At 41.1% G+C, this 21738-nt stretch overlaps 1 protein-coding gene across 2 annotated transcripts; it reads left to right on the top strand.

The window, feature by feature from the left end:
- The first annotated feature begins 2204 nt into the window (after positions 1–2204).
- Positions 2205–10917, top strand: Or2t48b (olfactory receptor family 2 subfamily T member 48B). Of its 2 annotated transcripts, XM_063269563.1 has the most exons (3): positions 2205–2301; positions 2957–3113; positions 9961–10917. In XM_063269563.1, exon 3 carries the CDS (start codon positions 9970–9972, stop codon positions 10915–10917), a length of 948 nt encoding a protein of 315 aa, XP_063125633.1. In that variant the 5' UTR covers positions 2205–2301; positions 2957–3113; positions 9961–9969. The 2 variants fall into 2 exon arrangements, with proteins under 2 accessions (XP_063125633.1, NP_001001002.1); NM_001001002.1 differs by lacking the exons at positions 2205–2301; positions 2957–3113 and having other exon boundaries at positions 9988–10917.
- The last annotated feature ends 10821 nt before the right edge of the window (positions 10918–21738 follow it).

The following is a 21738-nucleotide window of genomic DNA, read 5'->3' as shown; positions in this document are numbered from 1 at the left end:
TGATAGGATAAGACCCCATTCCTTTCCCTGTCCCCTGCCAATGTCCACCCAGGAATGCACTTAACTCAAGTGGGGAAGGATTCAAGACACTCTCCCATCTGTAGGCTAAATCCATGGGTACTGAAGAGGGCAGAGCTCAGGAGCTGGCCTGCGTGAACACAGGACACTGTGGAACCAGAGGATGTCATGGGAACAGTGACATGTTGTTGGATAGTGATCAGAAACCATTAGCATTCAGAAAAAGTTCAGTACAATTTGGCTGCAGATCAAGAGTGCACAGTTGGCTCTGTCTTCCACCCTGTGTAGACTAGCTCTGACTAAACAGTGTACCTCACTGTGTCTGAATAATTGCTTACAGTTTAAGACAGAGAGTGACTTTTAAATTGGAACTTTTGCTCAGATGTTGGCAATGTCAAGATTTACATTTTCATCTAAGACATTTGCACTGATAGAATGTTCTATAACCTTCAGGTCTTTGTTTAAAAAGAAACAAACATTTACACTGAAGGCAGCTCTAAAGAATATGGATTGTAACTTAACTTACAGCAGAACATGGACTGGTGAACTTGGAGGAGGACAAGATGTCACAAGAGGGAAAAAGGCTTGGGGTTATCCTGTGTTTACAATACAGCAGCTGAAACCCAAGCTCCAAGTACATGCCTATGATGGCTGCTGAAACATTAGATGAACACAAAGAGTAAGAGGAGAGAGAGAGGGGAGGGGAAGAGAGGAGAGAATTGTGTAGTGAATATATTTCTGGGCATACAATGACTGACTCGTGTTTGGGCTGATTTTTATTTATGATGGTGTTATTCAGTGTTATTTTTAATACTGGTTATGATTTTTTTCACTATAGCAAAACTGAAGGTTAAATCAAGCTTTGGCAGAAGTTTCTGGTAGGATCCCTGGCTCTCTTAGTTACATTTTTCTTTAAAGTCCCAAAGGGGAGTAATCACCAAAAATCTTTATCTGGTAATGAGCCGAGTCCAGCCAGGAATGACGTCACTTGCCTCCTTTTCCCTGTGCACTTAAGTAGCTTTTCTCTCTTGCCCTTTGTGGCCCAGACTGCAGCAGCATCTGACGGTAAGTCCACCTGACAGGAGAGTCTGCACAGCACAGCGTGGACACTAAACTCTGTTCCTTCCTTACAAAATCTCTTTTATCTTCTATTCTTTACTGTCTTTTTATTACCAGGAGAGAAATCAGCCTCCTCCTCCTAATCATTCTTGGTTTTTCCAGACAGCGTTTGTCTGTGTCACCCTGGCTGCTTTGGAACTCAGTCTGTAGACCAGGATGGGGTCAAACACAGATCTACATGCCTCTTCTCCGAGTGCTGGGATCAAAGGTGTACACTAGCACACCCAGGATGGTCCTAAAGATTCCCTACAGTGCTTCCTTACTGAGAATTTTCTCTATATTATGAATGAAGTAGTGTGCGTTCCACACACACACACACACACACACACACACACACACACACGTGTGTTCACAAAAACATGAGTCTTGTCTCGAATATGTTGATGATCCCAGCCTCTGTCTCACAAGTACCAGAATGGTTGTACTCATCTGTACCACAGCCACCCTTCCTTCTGCATTCAGAAGCCTTCACATCACAATGCATTTATTTCAAAACTGTCTTTGGGTGGTTTATTGATTTCAGCTGTGGGTAAGTTTTGAAAGTTACATAAATGCAAAAGTAATTGTCTTCATTTTATTCAAGTTTCATCATATGAAGCATGCAATGAGTGATCTAAAGTAAAACCATACCTCCCTACAGGAGTAAGGTTTCCCATAGAACCACTCAGGTGCACACGCTGTTCCTACTCACAGGGTAAGCACTCACTCTGTCAGTGACTGTATGACATGAGGCAGATGCCTGAGACCCTGAGCTTCTCCTCTATAAAACGGGAGAGTGTGGTGAGTCTCATGGAAGCACCAGGGAGGAACAGGGATGCTGCTGGCTCGGGATGCTGCTCTGCCATTGCTCTGCCTGCACTGTTAGCAATGCAAAGGGTTCACATTGCACAAAGCTGTTCACATGGCAACAAATGACACACAGTAAGGACAAGACAGCAGCTAATCCCTTCCCTACTTCACACCACATTCCTGATCTCACTGATGATCATGGTCCCCATTTAAAAGAGAGCTCTGATTTTCCCAGCACACCTCCTGCCCCTCACCTGCCTCCTGACCTCCACTCACCCAGCAGATAGGGTTCAGGGCTTCTCACAGCCTGGGGCTCCCTCGCTGTCTTTTTCACTGTGTCCACCATCAGAAACTGAGTCAGCAGACAAACATAAGGTGAGTGTTGAAAATCTTACATTGTTGAAGAGATCTGAGTTTCCTTTCACAAATATATGTCTGTAAAATGGAAATCTATCTCGTTTCTTCCTGTCTCCCAGTCTATGTCCTGTCTGTATCTCTGTCCATCTCTTCTCAGAGGTCTCAGATCTGCATGGTATTTACGTGAAGGCATCAAGAAGCTTGCCTTTCTCTGCTCCATCAGCACCTCAGATGTAAAATGTTCCTAAGAGTTGTGATCGCTGTCTCAATAACGCATCCCTTGAAAATATGGAAAACATCTCAGAAAGTGGAAATTTCATTTCCTTCCTACTCCCTATACTTACCAAAATGTACTATCTACTCAATAATGAATAAATACAATAAAAACATTTAAAAATCTCTCTTTTAAAGTACAGTGGGCCTGGTCAGAAAGGATGGATGCATTCTGTGGGATGCTACTTCTCACTGTGTTGTACCTATTTAAACCTTCCAACTTAATTGGTATTTAAATACTGTTTTCCCAGCATGGGTGAACACTGACCTTGTTCACTGCAATCAAGGTTAATGTGTCCCTGGATTTCTCAGCATTTAACACAGAGGCAGGGTGAGTGTGGGTTGAAGGGTTCTAGGAATGGCTCCAGGAACTTCTCAGGGCTGTGTTCTTTGTTCTCAGACTCCGTGCGAAATTGGCTGTAACTCCTTGGAGAATCTGCTGCCACACCGTAGCCTGGCAACCAGCAGTTACTGTAAACCCTCAATCTCCTGATGAATCTTAGAGCAAATGGACAACCTGTGAGGAGATGAACTAGGAGAAGCAGAAGCCAGAAGAGGTGGGACTTCCAATTAACTCTGTCTAACCAGTGTTGGATGAGAAACACATATATATATTATTGTGTCTACATTTTCATATGAATATGTTTATTTGAATGTAAATTCAAAGACCATTTGTCTATCAAAACAAAGTTACAGGATTGTACAAATTCACTGTGAAATAGACTGTATGCAGTACTCAACTTAGAACTTGTACCACATTATTTAATAAACCACATTCTTCAGTGAATGCTAAACTGGGGAGTACATGCGATATTATGCTAGGAGAAGAAGCTCTACAATGCTTCTTTGTTTTTAATCCAACCCTCTTTAATTTGGCCTTTACAAGTTTTCTCTTTGCAAGGGCAAAACGCAGCCACATTCTTCATTAAATTATTACAAACAACAAACTCTAGAATACCTACTAACATTTCTTTCTCCTCTGAATCCTCTTGAGGCAGGCCAAGACAGTTCAAATTACCTCAGCGCCACTGTGTCCCTTGCTCCTACTAAGATGGCCCATTAAACCCCACCTAAAGTGTTCAACTGCTTTCCTAACACAAAGTCCCCATTTCTCCAAAGAAAATCCTGGTCAGGCCTGTTACAGCAGCACCCCAGTCTCTGTTACCAACTTTTGCCTTACTTAGGGTTTTACTACTATGAAGAAACACCATAACCACAGCAACTCCTGCAGAGGAAAACATTTAATTGGGGCGATCTTCCCGATTCAGAGGTTTAGTCCATTATTGTCCTGGTGGGAAGTAAGACAACGTGCAGGTAGGCAGACATGGTGCTGGAGACGGAGCTGAGAGCTCTATGGGAGGTGAAGAAAGAATGAAGAAAGCCAGAGGAGGCCACTGACTTTCTAGGGTCACTAATTCTGAGGTCATTTTCTCCATTTTTATTCTCCTTTCACACTTTCGGTTATCTATACTCAGTATTCCTTTTCTTGGGGATTCGTTATTTTTCCATTTCATCTGATTTGTTTTCACTTTCTGATTATTACTTTAAGAAATTCCTTGTCCCCACCTTTCCTGCATTTAGGCTGGCCCCTTCCTCATGTCAGCCAAACTTCCTCTAAACCTTTCTTATTTTTTTTCTGTCTTTATTAAATTGGTTATTTCTTATTTACATTTCAAATGTTATTGCCTTTCCCGTTTTTCAGGCCAATATTCCCCTAACCCCTTCACCTCCCAATCTCTATGGGTGTTCCCTTCCCAATCCTTACCCCATTACCACCCTCCCCCCAACAATCACGTTCACTGGGGGTTCAGTCTTAGCAGGACCAAGGGCTTCCCCTTCCACTGGTGCTCTTACTAGAATATTCATTGCTACCTATGAGGTCAGAGTCCAGGGTCAGTCCATGTATAGTCTTTAGGTAGTGGCTTAGTCCCTGGAAGCTCTGGTTGGCATTGTTGTTCATATGGGGTCTCAAGCCCCTTTAAGCTCTTTCAGTCCTTTATAAGATTCCTGCAACTGGGGCCCGTTCTCACTTCAGTGGTTTAATGATGGCATTCGCCTCTGTATTTGCTGTATTCTGGCTGTGTCTCTCAGGAGAGATCTACATCCAGTTCCTGTCAGCCTGCACTTCTTTGCTTCATCCATCTTATCCAGTTTGGTGGCTGTATATGTACGGGCCACATGTGGGGCAGGCTCTGAATGGGTGTTCCTTCTGCCTCTGTTCTAAACTTTGCCTCCCTATTCCCTGCCAAGGGTATTCTTGTTCCCCTCTTAAAGAAGGAGTGAAGCATTCACATTTTGATCATCCGTCTTGAGTTTCGTTTGTTCTAGGGATCTAGGGTAATTCAAGCATTTGGGCTAATATCTACTTATCAATGAGTGCATACCATTTGTGTTTTTCTGTGGTTGGGTTGCCTCACTCAGGATGATATTTTCCAGTTCCAACCATTTGCCTATGAATTTCATAAAGTCATTGTTTTTGATAGCTGAGTAATATTCCATTGTGTAGATGTACCATATTTTCTGTATCTATTCCTCTGTTGAAGGGCATCTGGGTTCTTTCCAGCTTCTGGCTATTATAAATAAGGCTGCTATGAACATAGTGGAGCACGTGACTTATTTATATGTTGGGGCATCTTTTGGGTATATGCCCAAGAGAGGTATAGCTGGATCCTCAGGCAGTTCAATGTCTAATTTTCAGAGGAACCTCCAGATTGATTTCCAGGATGTTTGTACCAGTCTGCAATCCCACCAACAATTGAGGAGTGTTCCTCTTTCTCCACATTCACGCCAGCATTTGCTGTCACCTGAGTTTTTGATCTTAGCCAGTCTTACTGGCGTGAGGTGAAATCTCAGGGTTGTTTTGATTTGCATTTCCCTTATGACTAAAGATGTTGAACATTTCTTTAGGTGTTTCTCAGCCATTCGGCATTCCTCAGCTGTGAATTCTTTATTTAGCTCGGAAGCCCACTTTTAATAGGATTATTTGTCTCCCTGCAGTCTAACTTCTTGAGTTCTTTGTATATTTTGGATATAAGCCCCCCTATCTGTTGTAGGATTGGTAAAGATCTTTTCCCAATCTGTTGGTTGCCATTTTGTCCTAACCACAGTGTCCTTTGCCTTACAGAAGCTTTGCAGTTTTATGAGATCTCATTTGTTGAATCTTGATCTTAGAGTTTAAGCCATTGGTGTTTTATTCAGGAAATGTTCTTATTTTTAATAGTATTATTTGTCCCCCTGCAGTCTAATTTCTTGCGTTCTTTGTATATTTTGGATATAAGCCCTTGATCAGTTGTAGGATAGGTAAAGATCTTTTCCCAATCTGTTGGTTGCCGTTTTGTCCTAACAACAGTGTCCTTTGACTTACAGAAGCTTTGCAGTTTTAGGAGATCCCATTTGTCGATTCTTGATCTTAGAGTTTAAGCCATTGGTGTTTTGTTCAGGATATTTTCTCCAGTGCCCATGTGTTTGAGATGCTTCCCCACTTTTTCTTCTATTAGTTTGAGTGTATCTGGTTTGATGTGTATGTCCTTGATCCACTTGGACTTAAGCTTTGTAGAGGGTGATAAGAATGGATTGATCTGCATTCTTCTACATGCTGACCTCCAGTTGAACCAGCACCATTCACTGAAAAGGCTATGTTTTTTCCATTGGATGGTTTTGGATCCTTTGTCAAAAATCAAGTGTCCATAGATGTGTGAGTTCATTTCTGAGGCTTCAATTCTATTCCACTGGCCTATCTGCCTGTCTCTGTACAAATACCATACAGTTTTTATCACTATTGCTCTGTAATACTGCTTGAGTTCAGGGATAGTTATTCCCCCAGAATTCCTTTTATTGCTGAGGGTAGTTTTAGCTATCCTGGGTTTTTTGTTATTCCAGATGAATTTTCAAATTGTTCTGTCTAACTCTCTGAAGAATTGGATTGGAATTTTGATTGGGGATTGCATTGAATCTGTAGATCACTTTTGGTAAAATGGCCATTTTTACTATATTAATCCTGCCAATCCATGAGCATGGGAGGTCTTTCCATCTTCTGAGGTCTTCTTCAATTTCTTTCCTCAGTGTCTTGAAGTTCTTATTGTACAGATCTTTTACTTGCTTGGCTAAAGTCACACCGAGGTACTTTATATTATTTGGGTCTATGATGAAGGGTGTCGTTTCCCTAATTTCTTTCTCAGCTTGTTTCTCTTTTGTGTAGAGGAAGGCTACTGATTTATTTGAGTTAATTTTATACCCAGCCACTTTGCTGAAGTTGTTTATCAGGTTTATTAGTTCTATGGTGGAATTTTTGGGATGACTTAAACATACTATCTTATCGTCTGCAAATAGTGATATTTTGACTTCTTCCTTTCCAATCTGTATCCCTTTGATCTCCTTTTGTTGTCTGATTGCTCTGGCTAGGACTTTGAGAACTGTATTGCATAAGTTGGGAGAGGGTGGGCAGCTTTGCCTAGTCCCCTGATTTTAGTGGGTTGCTTCAAGTTTCTCTCCATTTAGTTTAATATTAGCTATTGGTTTGCTGTATATGGTTTTTACTATGTTTAGGTATGGGCCTTGAATTCCTGTTCTTTCCAGGACTTTTATCAAGAAGGGCTGTTGAATGCTTTCTCAGCATATATTGACATGATTATGTGGTTTTTATCTTTCAGTTTGTTTATATAGTGGATTACATTGATGGTTTTCTGTATATTAAACCATCCCTGCATACCTGGAGTGAAATCTACTTGATCATGATGGATGATTGTTTTGATGTGTTCTTGGATTCGGTTTGCAAGAATTTTATTGAGTATTTTTGCATCGATATTCATAAGGGAAATTGGTCTGAAGTTCTCTTTCTTTGTTAGGTCTTTGTGTGGTTTAGGTTTAAGATTAATTGTGGCTTCATAGAAGGAATTCAGTAGCGCTCTGTCTGTTTTAATTTTGTGGAATAATTTGGATAGTATTGGTATGAGATCTTCTATGAACGTCTGATAGAATTCTGTACTGAACACATCTGGACCTCAGCTCTTTTTGGTTGGGAGACTTTTAATGGCTGCTTCTATTTCCTTAGGAGTTATGGGTTATTTAAATGATTTATTTGTTCCTGATTTAACTTTGGTACCTAGTGTCTGTGTAGGAAATAGTCCATTTCCTCCAGATTTTCAAGTTTTGTTGAATATAGTCTTTTGCAGTAGGATCTGATGATTTTTTAATTTCCTCTGGCTCTGTTGTTATGTCTCCCTTTTCATTTCTGATTTTGTTAATTTGAACACACTCTCTGTGTCCTCTCCTTAGTCTGGCTAAGGTTTTATCTATCTTGTTGATTTTCTCAAAGAACCAACTTTTGGTTCTGTTGATTCTTTCTATGGTCCTATTTGTTTCTACTTGGTTGATTTCAGCTCTGAGTTTGATTATTTCCTGCCTTCTACTCCTCCTGGGTGTATTTGCTTCCTTTTGTTCTAGAACTTTTAGGTGTGCTGTCATGCTGCTGTTACATGCTCTCTTCTGTTTCTTACTGAAGGCACGCAAAGCTATGAGTTTTCCTCTTAGCACAGCTTTCATTGTGTCTCATAAGTTTGGGTATGTTGTACCTTCATTTTCATTAAATTCTATGAAGTCTTTAATTTCATTCTTTATTTCTCCCTTGACCAGGTTCTCGCTGAGTAGGGCACTGTTCAACTTCCATGTATATGTGAGCGTTCTTTCCTTATTGTTATTGAAGCCCAGCTTTAGTGCATGGTGGTCTGATGGGACGCATGGGATTATTTCTATCTTTCTGTATCTGTTGAGTCCTCTTTTGTGGTCAATTTTGGAGAAAGTAACACGAGGTGGTGAGAAGAAGGTATATCCTTTTGTTTTAGGATAGACTGTTCTATAAATATCTGTTCAGTGCATTTGGTTCATAACTTCTGTTAGTCTATGCTTCTAGCTACAGCTCCTTGTCTCTTGCTTTGGTTTTCTATATCCAGGGTTGTCTCCCTTTGTGCTTTCTTTCTTGTTTCTATTTCCATTTTCAATTCCTTCACCTGTTTGATTGTGTTTTCCTGAAATTCTTTCAGGGATTTTTTTGTTTCCTCTCTAAGGGCTTCTACTTGTTTACTTGTGTTTTCCTGCATATCTCTAAGAGCGTTCTTTATGTCTTTCTTAAACTCCTACAAAATCATGAATAAATGTGATCTTAAATCTAGATCTTGCTTTTCTGGCGTGTTTGGATATTCAGTGTTTGCTTTGGTGGGAGAATTGGGCTCTGATGATGCCATGTGTAGCCTTGTTCTCTACTGCTTGGGTTCCTGTGCTTGTATCTCACCATCAGGTTGTCTATGGCGTTACCCTGTTCTGCTATTTCTGACAATGGCTTGACCGTCCTGTAGACCTGTGTGTCAGGAGTGCTGTAGACCTGATTTCCTGTTTTCTTTCAGCTAGTTATGGGAACACAGTGTTCTGCTTTCAGGTGTTTAGTCATTCCTGTCCACTGACTTTCAGCTGTTCCTGTGGGCATGTGTCCAGAGTCCACCAGGCAGGTCACTAGGAGCAGAAAAGTTGGTCTTACCTCTAGTCTCGGGCCTGAAGTCACTCCTTGGGGCTCAGTTTCAGCTCTCCATGAGGGCAGCAACCAGAAAGCCTGAAACTTCTTCTGAGTCCCTGTGCACAGGGGGCCCTGATGGTGCTAGGTGTTTTCCTCTAGAGTCAGAAATATGGGCAGAGAGTAGTCTCCTCTGGTTTCACAGGCATGTCTGCCCCTCTGAAGGTCTACCTCTCCTTCCCACGGATTTGGGTGCAGGGAGCTGTTTGACAAGGTCTGTTCAGATCCGGGCACAGTCTGGAATACATGGCTCAAGCATCTTGACTGCCTCTATTTTCCTGTGCCCAAAGGCCCTATACAGTTTCCTCTTGAGCCAGGGACATGGGCAAAGATGGGCAGTATTGGCGGTCTCTCCTACCCTGCAGGCTCACAAGTGCCCACCAGTGTGGGTGATGAACCCTCTCTTCCATGGGGTTTGAAAGCAGGTAGCTGTGGGGGATCTCCACGGGTACTTAAGACCAACTTGTATATTCATTAATGTCTGACCAATGTGTCTGTTTGGTTACTTGTTTGAATTACACGTACACTGGTTTCTGTTGGTTCATTTTTCTTGGTATTTCACTATTTTTGTTGAGAGAAAATGTTATCTGGCAAATACCAAAAATTTGTTGACACATGACACTTTTTGTTATGAGGAAAGACCATGATCATGAACTGTGTCAACTCTATTCTGACTGGTTTTGGCTCCAACCACAGACATGTGAATTATTAATTTTTATTTGCCTTACATTATAAGTAGATTATCATTTTCAAATCTACAGGCCCAGAAAATTTCTCAGCATGGTAGGCTTATATGCATATCACTAAGCAGTCACTAACCATAAACCTTCTTGGTTGCCTAGGAGACACACATGAACATCAACACCTGGATGAACAACTTCACTGGACAGTCAGGTTTCACCCTGGTGGGATTCTTAAGTCAATCCAAACACCCGGCCCTGCTTGCTGGGGTCATATTTGTGGTTTTCCTGATGGCCTTGTCTGGGAACACCCTTCTGATCCTGTTGATACTCTCTGACACCAACCTCCACACACCCATGTACTTTTTTATCAGCCAGCTGTCTCTCATGGACATCATGTACATTTCAGTCACTGTGCCCAAGATGCTCATAGACCAGGTCCTGGGGAACCACAGGATCTCAGCTGCTGCCTGTGGGGTGCAGATGTTTCTCTACCTGACATTAGCAGGTTCAGAATATCTGATTCTAGCTGCCATGTCCTATGACCGCTATGTAGCCATCTGCCATCCACTCCGGTATCATGTCCTCATGAACCGCAGGGTGTGTCTTCTCCTGATATCTTCATGTTGGCTCCTAGGATCCTTAGATGGCTTCATGTTCACCCCTGTCACCATGACCTTCCCATTCTGTGGGTCACGGGAGATCTATCAGTTCTACTGTGAGGTTCTGGCTGTGACAAAGCTCTCCTGCTCAGACACCTGGCTCTATGAGACCTTCATGTATGTGTGCTGTGTGATCATGCTTCTCATCCCTGTGACAGTCATTTCAGGATCCTACTCATCCATCCTCCTCACTGTTCTCAGGATGAACTCAACAGAGGGCAGGAAAAAGGCTCTTGCAACCTGTTCCTCCCACATGACTGTGGTCATCCTCTTCTATGGCACTGCTATCTATAACTACATGCTCCCTGCCTCCCTCCACACCCCTGAGAAGGACATGGTGGTGTCTGTGTTTTACACCATACTCACACCTCTGTTGAACCCACTAATATATAGTTTTAGGAATAAGAATGTCACTGAAGCTATGAGGAAAAGGTTGGGTTTGAGCACCCTCTTCTAAGAAATCGTAAAGTAACTCATAATGCATATTCCTTTTCCTTGTCACTATACATCTGTTGGTCCAGGTCTCATGCTGAAGTTATTCCAGATCCATCATGCCTCATTTCATATTCACCCTTTCTTGTAGAACTCTTTCTCTATTCTTAAATTTCTTTGTTGATATACTTCTTGTCCATTCAGAAATCTTATTGGAGTTGTGCCACTGTTACATTTTATGAAGTTCATAATGACTGTTTAATATTGTGGGACAAAAGTCTTACCATTTGACATTATGTCATATTGAAAAATAAAGATTCATGAAGTGTTCAATTTATAAAAGTTAGAGTGAGACCGAAGAACAGTGTTTAACAACATTAAAATGGGGTGACTAGAGATCATTGGCATATTGAAAGAATTATGTGTACCCTCTTGATAATTAATGTAAAATTAAAATTATGTAAAAATAAAGAACAAGATACAGATTTCTCCCTTAGCTCCTGTTCTGTGATATAGTAAAAATAATGTGTTAGCGATTTAAATTTGGATAGTTCAATTTGCCCAAGGGTTTCAAATGGTCAGGGTACCTGCCATTCAATATAAATATATTCTCCAAAAACAATCTCACAGTAGATTTAATTGAAGTGAAAAACCACTTATTCTTGAGCCAAATGTGAATGACCACAGCCCTGGAACTTGGGTTCATGTTTTTCCATATGACTTGTTTCAAAGTCTCATGGGCTATTTCAAAGCACAAACAAGTCATAAGCCAAAACTCAAGGCATTTTAAACTACACTTGTGGAAATCTCAGGATTCAGGTTGTGGCAAATTGGGGAAATCTCTGCTGTGGTTCTTAGATGAGGTCTGGTGACATGGAAAGACTTCAGAGTCAGGGAAGCTAGCATTCTAAGAAGCCAATACATTCAAGGGTGTGACCTGCTTGTCAAAGACATGCTGGCAGAAACCACAGTGGGCAATGAATGGCTCCTCAGGACACTATAGACAGCCCAGGGTAAATGGGCTCTGTCTCTGTGATGTTCCAAAGCTTTATGTTCACAGGACCTCCAATCAGTTTGCCAAATGCAGAATCTTTAACATGTGTTTGGCATTGTTCTCCGAGAGCCTCAGCACAGTGTCCCATGTTTGCCAAGTATAAACCTTGGTGCATGAGGAGGCCAAGTACTGTCTTATGACCTGTGGTGAAGAAGCCCATTCCCAGGTGTCTGGATGAGCAGGACAGCAGTCTTTAAGAGAAGTGTCTAGTGCAGTGATTCTGATCTGGGTCTGACTTGATTCCACTCTCTGTTCTGACATGAGTTTGCATGTGACATGTTACAGGAGTGTCACACCTGAAGCTAAATTAGAGAGAAAGCAGTGAGACTGAAGAAAGAAAAAGCAGCAAGTGAGAGAAACGGGTTTCTGGATCGACCAGAACTGGAATCCTTGTTCAAACGGGCTTCCTGCATGTTTCTTCTTTGCTCTGCTACTTACAATATTTGAAATAATTTACTTTCTTGTAAACTTTATATTCTCTTGGGCCGTCAGGCTACATAGCAGTAATTTCATATGGAGTGGATAGTTCTGATGCTAAGGAAGATTGCTCTTCAGTTTCTATCTTTTTGAAACTCCTATTTCTTGGTGGTAGATTGATTCCATCTTTTGCACTGGTTTTATACCAGACCGCAGTTATAAATTAAAATCCACCTTGTAGAAGATATCAGACAACAACATGGAATCTTTCTCACTTCCTTCCTGACAGAACTGTTCTTTTCCCGTGTAGCAAATACTACTAGGGCTAAGGACAGAAATTAGAATGCAAATTCATGAGAAGTCAGATCTCATAGATTATTGTGGTCATAAATAAATCATTTATGTTACGATCAGAAACGGACATTCTCTCTTGAAAATGATGTACTATTCTGTTTTAGTGCTTCCAACCTCAAGACCTGGTGAGAGTGTCAAGGCCCCTTATCATCACAAACTTCATTTCTGAAAAGGTAATTATGTGTCAGCTCCTTTCCAGAACCAAACACTGCCACTTCTTTTTATATTTAACTACTTCACCTAAAAATAGGATCAGTTCTACAGTCAGATCACCTGGGCCCATCACTCTCATGTCCAGCCATGGAGAACAAAGAAGTCCAGTAGATAGAGGTTCCTGTGAGCCTATCCAGAAATTCTAGTAGATTTTAATTTGGAGATTTAAAAAATATCATCTGTTCTGGCTCCTGCTAGCTCCCTGAATATCCTGTTTAACATAGGCCAGGTCCTCAATTCAACAAGGAAGCCACATCAGTCATTGCCCCAGTTTCAGATGAGCAGTGGACTTTCTCAAAGAGCTGAGAAAGATACCAGCTCTTAATCTCAAGCAGCCATACACACAATAATGCATACACTCTCACACACATGAGCCCACCCATATATGCAAACACACTTACACACCATACACACAAAAGCAAAAAAGAATAGAATTTAAAGATCTACCATTTGATAACGTCTTCCTATTTCCCTGCTGGCCTCTAAGTCAGTACTGCACAGAGTTAAGTGTACATCAATGTTTCTCACTGGGCTAGTCACTTTGGCTCAGTCATGGGATGAGCCTAGTTATCCAGCAACAAGGCAATAGATATTAGAGAAAATGGGTTCTACATCCACAATGGAAAACTTAAACCATATAAGAGCAAAGACATGAGTTATTTGAAAACACTGCAGGTATATCATGCCATTATAGTTATTGTAGCATTGAAATAAACAAGTCTATGTTTCATATGAATAATGCCTGTCTATTCTATTTGCACATCTTAGCTTAATAGGGATTGGCTTTTGTCAACTAGATTTTCAAGATAAAAATTAAGTTAACATGCATGCTATACACTAAAAACCATAATAAGAGGTTAGCTTGCAATAGCTTCAATAGCTATTACTAAATCATACTAACTGTGTCCTTAAGTGGAATTTAAATTCCAAAACTGAAGTGCAATATGTACCTCTGAACTCAAATTTTCTTTAGAAGAACAAAGAAAAATCAAAAAGAAAGAAAAAGAAAACAAATGAAGATTTCTCATTGCTAGATAAAAATACCAAATAGTTAAGCCATCTTTAGAAGTGAAACAGCCAATAGAAATCATAAAACTATATATTACCATAAATACAGTGAGTAGTTACTACTACATAGTTAATGTGTAGATGTGAAATAGTTTATAAATAAACACAAGAATAAAAATGATGTAAGAAGAGAGTTGGCCGCCGGGAACTGAAGGGACCGGATCAACAGTTCTCTGCACCCAAATCCCGTGGGAGGGAGAGCTAAACCTTCAGAGAGGCAGACACGCCTGGGAAGCCAGAAGAGACTACACTCTGCCCACATTTCTGACTCCAGAGGAAAACACCTAACGCCGTCTGGGACCCCTGTGCATGGGGCTCCCGGGAAAAGGCAGCACAGGCCCTCCTGGTTGCCCCCCTCACGGAGAACTCAAAAGCAACACCCCACGAGCAAACTTGAGCCATAGGACCACAGGTAAGACCAACTTTTCTGCTCCAAGTGACCTGCCTAGTGAACTCAGGACACACAGGCCCACAGGAACATCTGAAGACCAGTAGACAGGAAAAACTACACGCCCAAAAGCAGAACACTCTGTTCCCATAACTGGTTGAAAGAAAATAGGAAAACAAGTCTACAGCACTCCTGACACACAGGCCTATAGGACAGTCAAGCCACTGTCCTAAATAGCAGAACAAAGTAACACTAGAGATAATCTGATGGCGAGAGGCAAGTGCAGGAACCCAAGCAACAGAAACCAAGACTGCATGGCATCATCAGAGCCCAATTCTCCCACCAAAGCAAACACTCAATATCCAAACACACCAGAAAAGCAAGATCTAGATTTAAAATCATATTTGATCATGATGCTGGAGGACTTCAAGAAAGACGTGAAGAACTCCCTTAGAGAAACACAGGAAAACCTAAATAAACAAGTAGAAGCTATAGAGAGGAATCACAAAAATCCCTGAAAGAATTCCAGGAAAACACAATCAAACAGTTGAAGGACTTAAAAATGGAAATAGAAGCAATGAAGAAAGAAGACAGGGAAACAACCCTGGATATAGAAAACCAAAGGAAGAGACAAGGAGGCATAGATACAAGCATCACCAACAGAATACAAGAGATAGAAGAGAGAATCTCAGGAGCAGAAGATTCCATAGAAATCATCAACACAACTGTCAAAGATAATGTAAAACGGAAAAAAGCTACTACTCCAAAACATACATGAAATCCAGGACTCAATGAGATCAAACCTAAGGATAATAGGTATAAAAGAGAGTGAAGACTCCTACATCAAAGGACCACTAAATATTTTTAACAAAAATCATAGAAGAAAATTTCCCTACCCTAAAGAAAGAGATTCCCATAAACATACAAGAAGCCTACAGAACTCCAAATAGATTGAACCAGAAAAGAAACTCCTCCCGTCACATAATTGTCAAAACACCAAATGCACAAAACAAAGAAAGAATATTAAAAGCAGTAAGGGAAAAAGGTCAAGTAACATATAAAGGCAGACCTATCAGAATCACAACAGACTTCTCGCCAGAGACTATGAAACCCAGAAGATCCTGGACAGATGTCATACAGACCCTAAGAGAACACAAATGCAAAACTCTCAATTAACATGGATAGAGAAACAAAGATATTCCATGACAAAACCAAATTTACACAATATCTTTCTACAAGTCCACCCTACAAAGGATAGTAAATAGTAAAGCCCAACACAAGGAGGCAAGCTACACCTTAGAAAAAGCAAGAAACGCTTCCTGGTTGCTGCCGCTGCAGAGAGCCCGTGGGGAGCACCCCACGAGCGAACCTGAGCCTCGGGACCACAGGTAAGACCAAATTTTCTGCTGCAAGAAAGCTGCCTGGTGAGCTTGGGACACAGGAAAGCAGAATTTCTCTAGGACCGGGCACTTTCTGTGTTTACCGGAAGTCCCACACCCGCGGATCCCGGCCCGCAGCAGCTCTCTGCTCCCAGACCCGGTGAGAGAGAGACCCAACCGCCTGGTCAGGTGGGCACTCCTGAGGCTGCAGAGCGGAAGAGACCACCAACTCTGCTCACCCCTGCCCACATCCCTGGCCCAAGAGGAAACTGTATAAGGCCTCTGGGCTCCCGTGGGGAAGGGCCCAGGAGCGGCAGGACCCCTGTGCCTGAGACACCGCCAGAACCTGAAAGAAACAGACCAGATAAACAGTTCTCTGCACCCAAATCCCGTGGGAGGGAGAGCTAAACCTTCAGAGAGGCAGACAAGCCTGGGAAACCAGAAGTGACTGCTCCCTGCACACACATCTCGGACGCCAGAGGAAAAAGCCAAAGACCATCTGGAACCCTGGTGCACTGAAGCTCCCGGAAGGGGCGGCACAGGTCTTCCTGGTTGCTGCCACTGCAGAGAGCCCGTGGGCAGCACCCCACGAGCGAACCTGAGCCTCGGGACCACAGGTAAGACCAAATTTTCTGCTGCAAGAAAACTGCCTGGTGAACTCAAGACACAGGCCCACAGGAACAGCTGAAGACCTGTAGAGAGGAAAAACTACACGCCAGAAAGCAGAACACTCTGTCCCCATAACTGACTGAAAGAGAGGAAAACAGGTCTACAGCACTCCTGTCACACAGGCTTATAGGACAGTCTAGCCACTGTCAGAAATAGCAGAACAAAGTAACACTAGAGATAATCTGATGGCGAGAGGCAAGCGCAGGAACCCAAGCAACAGAAACCAAGACTACATGCCATCATCGGAGCCCAATTCTCCCACCAAAACAAACATGGAATATCCAAACACACCAGAAAAGCAAGATCTAGTTACAAAATCATATTTGATCATGATGCTGGAGGACTTCAAGAAAGACATGAACACACTTAGGGAAGCACAGGAAAACATTAATAAACAAGTAGAAGCCTACAGAGAGGAATCGCAAAAATCCCTGAAAGAATTCCAGGAAAACACAATCAAACAGTTGAAGGAATTAAAAATGGAAATAGAAGCAATCAAGAAAGAACACATGGAAACAACCCTGGATATAGAAAACCAAAAGAAGAGACAAGGAGCTGTAGATACAAGCCTCACCAACAGAATTCAAGAGATGGAAGAGAGAATCTCAGGAGCAGAAGATTCCATAGAAATCATTGACTCAACTGTCAAAGATAATGTAAAGCGGAAAAAGCTACTGGTCCAAAACATACAGGAAATCCAGGACTCAATGAGAAGATCAAACCTAAGGATAATAGGTATAGAAGAGAGTGAAGACTCCCAGCTCAAAGGACCAGTAAATATCTTCAACAAAATCATAGAAGAAAACTTCCCTAACCTAAAAAAAGAGATACCCATAGACATACAAGAAGCCTACAGAACTCCAAATAGATTGGACCAGAAAAGAAACACCTCCCGTCACATAATTGTCAAAACACCAAACGCACAAAATAAAGAAAGAATATTAAAAGCAGTAAGGGAAAAAGGTCAAGTAACATATAAAGGGAGACCTATCAGAATCACACCAGACTTCTCGCCAGAAACTATGAAGGCCAGAAGATCCTGGACTGATGTCATACAGACCCTAAGAGAACACAAATGCCAGCCCAGGTTACTGTATCCAGCAAAACTCTCAATTAACATTGATGGAGAAACCAAGATATTCCATGACAAAACCAAATTTACACAATATCTTTCTACAAATCCAGCACTACAAAGGATAATAAATGGTAAAGCCCAACATAAGGAGGCAATCTATACCCTAGAAGAAGCAAGAAACTAATCGTCTTGGCAACAAAACAAAGAGAATGAAAGCACACAAACATAACCTCACATCCAAATATGAATATAAAGGGAAGCAATAATCACTATTCCTTAATATCTCTCAATATCAATGGCCTCAACTCCCCAATAAAAAGACATAGATTAACAAACTGGATACGCAATGAGGACCCTGCATTCTGCTGCCTACAGGAAACACACCTCAGAGACAAAGACAGACACTACCTCAGAGTGAAAGGCTGGAAAACAACTTTCCAAGCAAATGGTCAGAAGAAGCAAGCTGGAGTAGCCATTCTAATATCAAATAAAATCAATTTCCAACTAAAAGTCATCAAAAAAGATAAGGAAGGACACTTCATATTCATCAAAGGAAAAATCCACCAAGATGAACTCTCAATCCTAAATATCTATGCCCCAAATACAAGGGCACCTACATACGTAAAAGAAACCTTACTAAAACTCAAAACACACATTGCACCTCACACAATAATAGTGGGAGATTTCAACACCCCACTCTCATCAATGGACAGATCATGGAAACAGAAATTAAACAGTGATGTCGACAGACTAAGAGAAGTCATGAGCCAAATGGACTTAACGGATATTTATAGAACATTCTATCCTAAAGCAAAAGGATATACCTTCTTCTCAGCTCCTCATGGTACTTTCTCCAAAATTGACCATATAATTGGTCAAAAAACGGGCCTCAACATGTACAGAAAGATAGAAATAATCCCATGCGTGCTATCGGACCACCACGGCCTAAAACTGGTCTTCAATAACAATAAGGGAAGAATGCCCACATATACGTGGAAATTGAACAATGCTCTACTCAATGATAACCTGGTCAAGGAAGAAATAAAGAAAGAAATTAAAAACTTTTTAGAATTTAATGAAAATGAAGATACAACATACCCAAACTTATGGGACACAATGAAAGCTGTGCTAAGAGGAAAACTCATAGCGCTGAGTGCCTGCAGAAAGAAACAGGAAAGAGCATATGTCAGCAGCTTGACAGCACACCTAAAAGCTCTAGAACAAAAAGAAGCAAATACACCCAGGAGGAGTAGAAGGCAGGAAATAATCAAACTCAGAGCTGAAATCAACCAAGTAGAAACAAAAAGGACCATAGAAAGAATCAACAGAACCAAAAGTTGGTTCTTTGAGAAAATCAACAAGATAGATAAACCCTTAGCCAGACTAACGAGAGGACACAGAGAGTGCGTCCAAATTAACAAAATTAGAAATGAAAAGGGAGACATAACTACAGATTCAGAGGAAATTCAAAAAATCATCAGATCTTACTATAAAAACCTATATTCAACAAAATTTGAAAATCTTCAGGAAATGGACAATTTTCTAGACAGATACCAGGTATCGAAGTTAAATCAGGAACAGATAAACCAGTTAAACAACCCCATAACTCCTAAGGAAATAGAAGCAGTCATTAAAGGTCTCCCAACCAAAAAGAGCCCAGGTCCAGACGGGTTTAGTGCAGAATTCTATCAAACCTTCATAGAAGACCTCATACCAATATTATCCAAACTATTCCACAAAATTGAAACAGATGGAGCACTACCGAATTCCTTCTACGAAGCCACAATTACTCTTATACCTAAACCACACAAAGACACAACAAAGAAAGAGAACTTCAGACCAATTTCCCTTATGAATATCGACGCAAAAATACTCAATAAAATTCTGGCAAACCGAATTCAAGAGCACATCAAAACAATCATCCACCATGATCAAGTAGGCTTCATCCCAGGCATGCAGGGATGGTTTAATATACGGAAAACCATCAACGTGATCCATCATATAAACAAACTGAAAGAACAAAACCACATGATCATTTCATTAGATGCTGAGAAAGCATTTGACAAAATTCAACACCCCTTCATGATAAAAGTCCTGGAAAGAATAGGAATTCAAGGCCCATACCTAAACATAGTAAAAGCCATATACAGCAAACCAGTTGCTAACATTAAACTAAATGGAGAGAAACTCGAAGCAATCCCACTAAAATCAGGGACTAGACAAGGCTGCCCACTCTCTCCCTACTTATTCAATATAGTTCTTGAAGTTCTAGCCAGAGCAATCAGACAACAAAAGGAGATCAAGGGGATACAGATCGGAAAAGAAGAAGTCAAAATATCACTATTTGCAGATGACATGATAGTATATTTAAGTGATCCCAAAAGTTCCACCAGAGAACTACTAAAGCTGATAAACAACTTCAGCAAAGTGGCTGGGTATAAAATTAACTCAAATAAATCAGTTGCCTTCCTCTATACAAAAGAGAAACAAGCCGAGAAAGAAATTAGGGAAACGACACCCTTCATAATAGACCCAAATAATATAAAGTACCTCGGTGTGACTTTAACCAAGCAAGTAAAAGATCTGTACAATAAGAACTTCAAGACACTGAGGAAAGAAATTGAAGAAGACCTCAGAAGATGGAAAGATCTCCCATGCTCATGGATTGGCAGGATTAATATAGTAAAAATGGCCATTTTACCAAAAGCAATCTACAGATTCAATGCAATCCCCATCAAAATACCAATCCAATTCTTCAAAGAGTTAGACAGAAAAATTTGCAAATTCATCTGGAATAACAAAAAACCCAGGATAGCTAAAGCTATCCTCAACAATAAAAGGACTTCAGGGGGAATCACTATCCCTGAACTCAAGCAGTATTACAGAGCAATAGTGATAAAAACTGCATGGTATTGGTACAGAGACAGACAGATAGACCAATGGAATAGAATTGAAGACCCAGAAATGAACCCACACACCTATGGTCACTTGATTTTTGACAAAGGAGCCAAAACCATCCAATGGAAAAAAGATAGCATTTTCAGCAAATGGTGCTGGTTCAACTGGAGGGCAACATGTAGAAGAATGCAGATCGATCCATGCTTATCACCCTGTACAAAGCTTAAGTCCAAGTGGATCAAGGACCTCCACATCAAACCAGACACACTCAAACTAATAGAAGAAAAACTAGGGAAGCATCTGGAACACATGGGCACTGGAAAAAATTTCCTGAACAAAACACCAATGGCTTATGCTCTAAGATCAAGAATCGACAAATGGGATCTCATAAAACTGCAAAGCTTCTGTAAGGCAAAGGACACGGTGGTTAGGACAAAACGGCAACCAACAGATTGGGAAAAGATCTTTACCAATCCTACAACAGATAGAGGCCTTATATCCAAAATATACAAAGAACTCAAGAAGTTAGACCGCAGGGAAACAAATAACCCTATTAAAAAATGGGGTTCAGAGCTAAACAAAGAATTCACAGCTGAGGAATGCCGAATGGCTGAGAAACACCTAAAGAAATTTTCAACATCTTTAGTCATAAGGGAAATGCAAATCAAAACAACCCTGAGATTTCACCTCACACCAGTGAGAATGGCTAAGATCAAAAACTCAGGTGACAGCAGATGCTGGCGAGGATGTGGAGAAAGAGGAACACTCCTCCATTGTTGGTGGGATTGCAGACTGGTAAAACCATTCTGGAAATCAGTCTGGAGGTTCCTCAGAAAATTGGACATTGAACTGCCTGAGGATCCAGCTATACCTCTCTTGGGCATATACCCAAAAGATGCCTCAACATATAAAAGAGACACGTGCTCCACTATGTTCATCGCAGCCTTATTTATAATAGCCAGAAAATGGAAAGAACCGAGATGCCCTTCAACAGAGGAATGGATACAGAAAATGTGGTACATCTACACAATGGAATATTACTCAGCTATCAAAAACAACGAGTCTATGAAATTCGTAGGCAAATGGTTGGAACTGGAAAATATCATCCTGAGTGAGCTAACCCAATCACAGAAAGACATACATGGTATGCACTCATTGATAAGTGGCTATTAGCCCAAATGCTTGAATTACCCTAGATCCCTAGAACAAACGAAACTCAAGACGGATGATCAAAATGTGAATGCTTCACTCCTTCTTTAAATGAGGAAAAAGAATACCCTTGGCTGGGAAGGGAGAGGCAAAGATTAAAACAGAGACTGAAGGAACACCCA

This window comes from Rattus norvegicus, chromosome 10 (genome assembly GCF_036323735.1).
Source record: "Rattus norvegicus strain BN/NHsdMcwi chromosome 10, GRCr8, whole genome shotgun sequence".
In the NCBI taxonomy this organism is placed as follows: Eukaryota; Metazoa; Chordata; class Mammalia; order Rodentia; family Muridae; genus Rattus; species Rattus norvegicus.
This window is presented reverse-complemented; position numbering and strand designations above follow the sequence as displayed.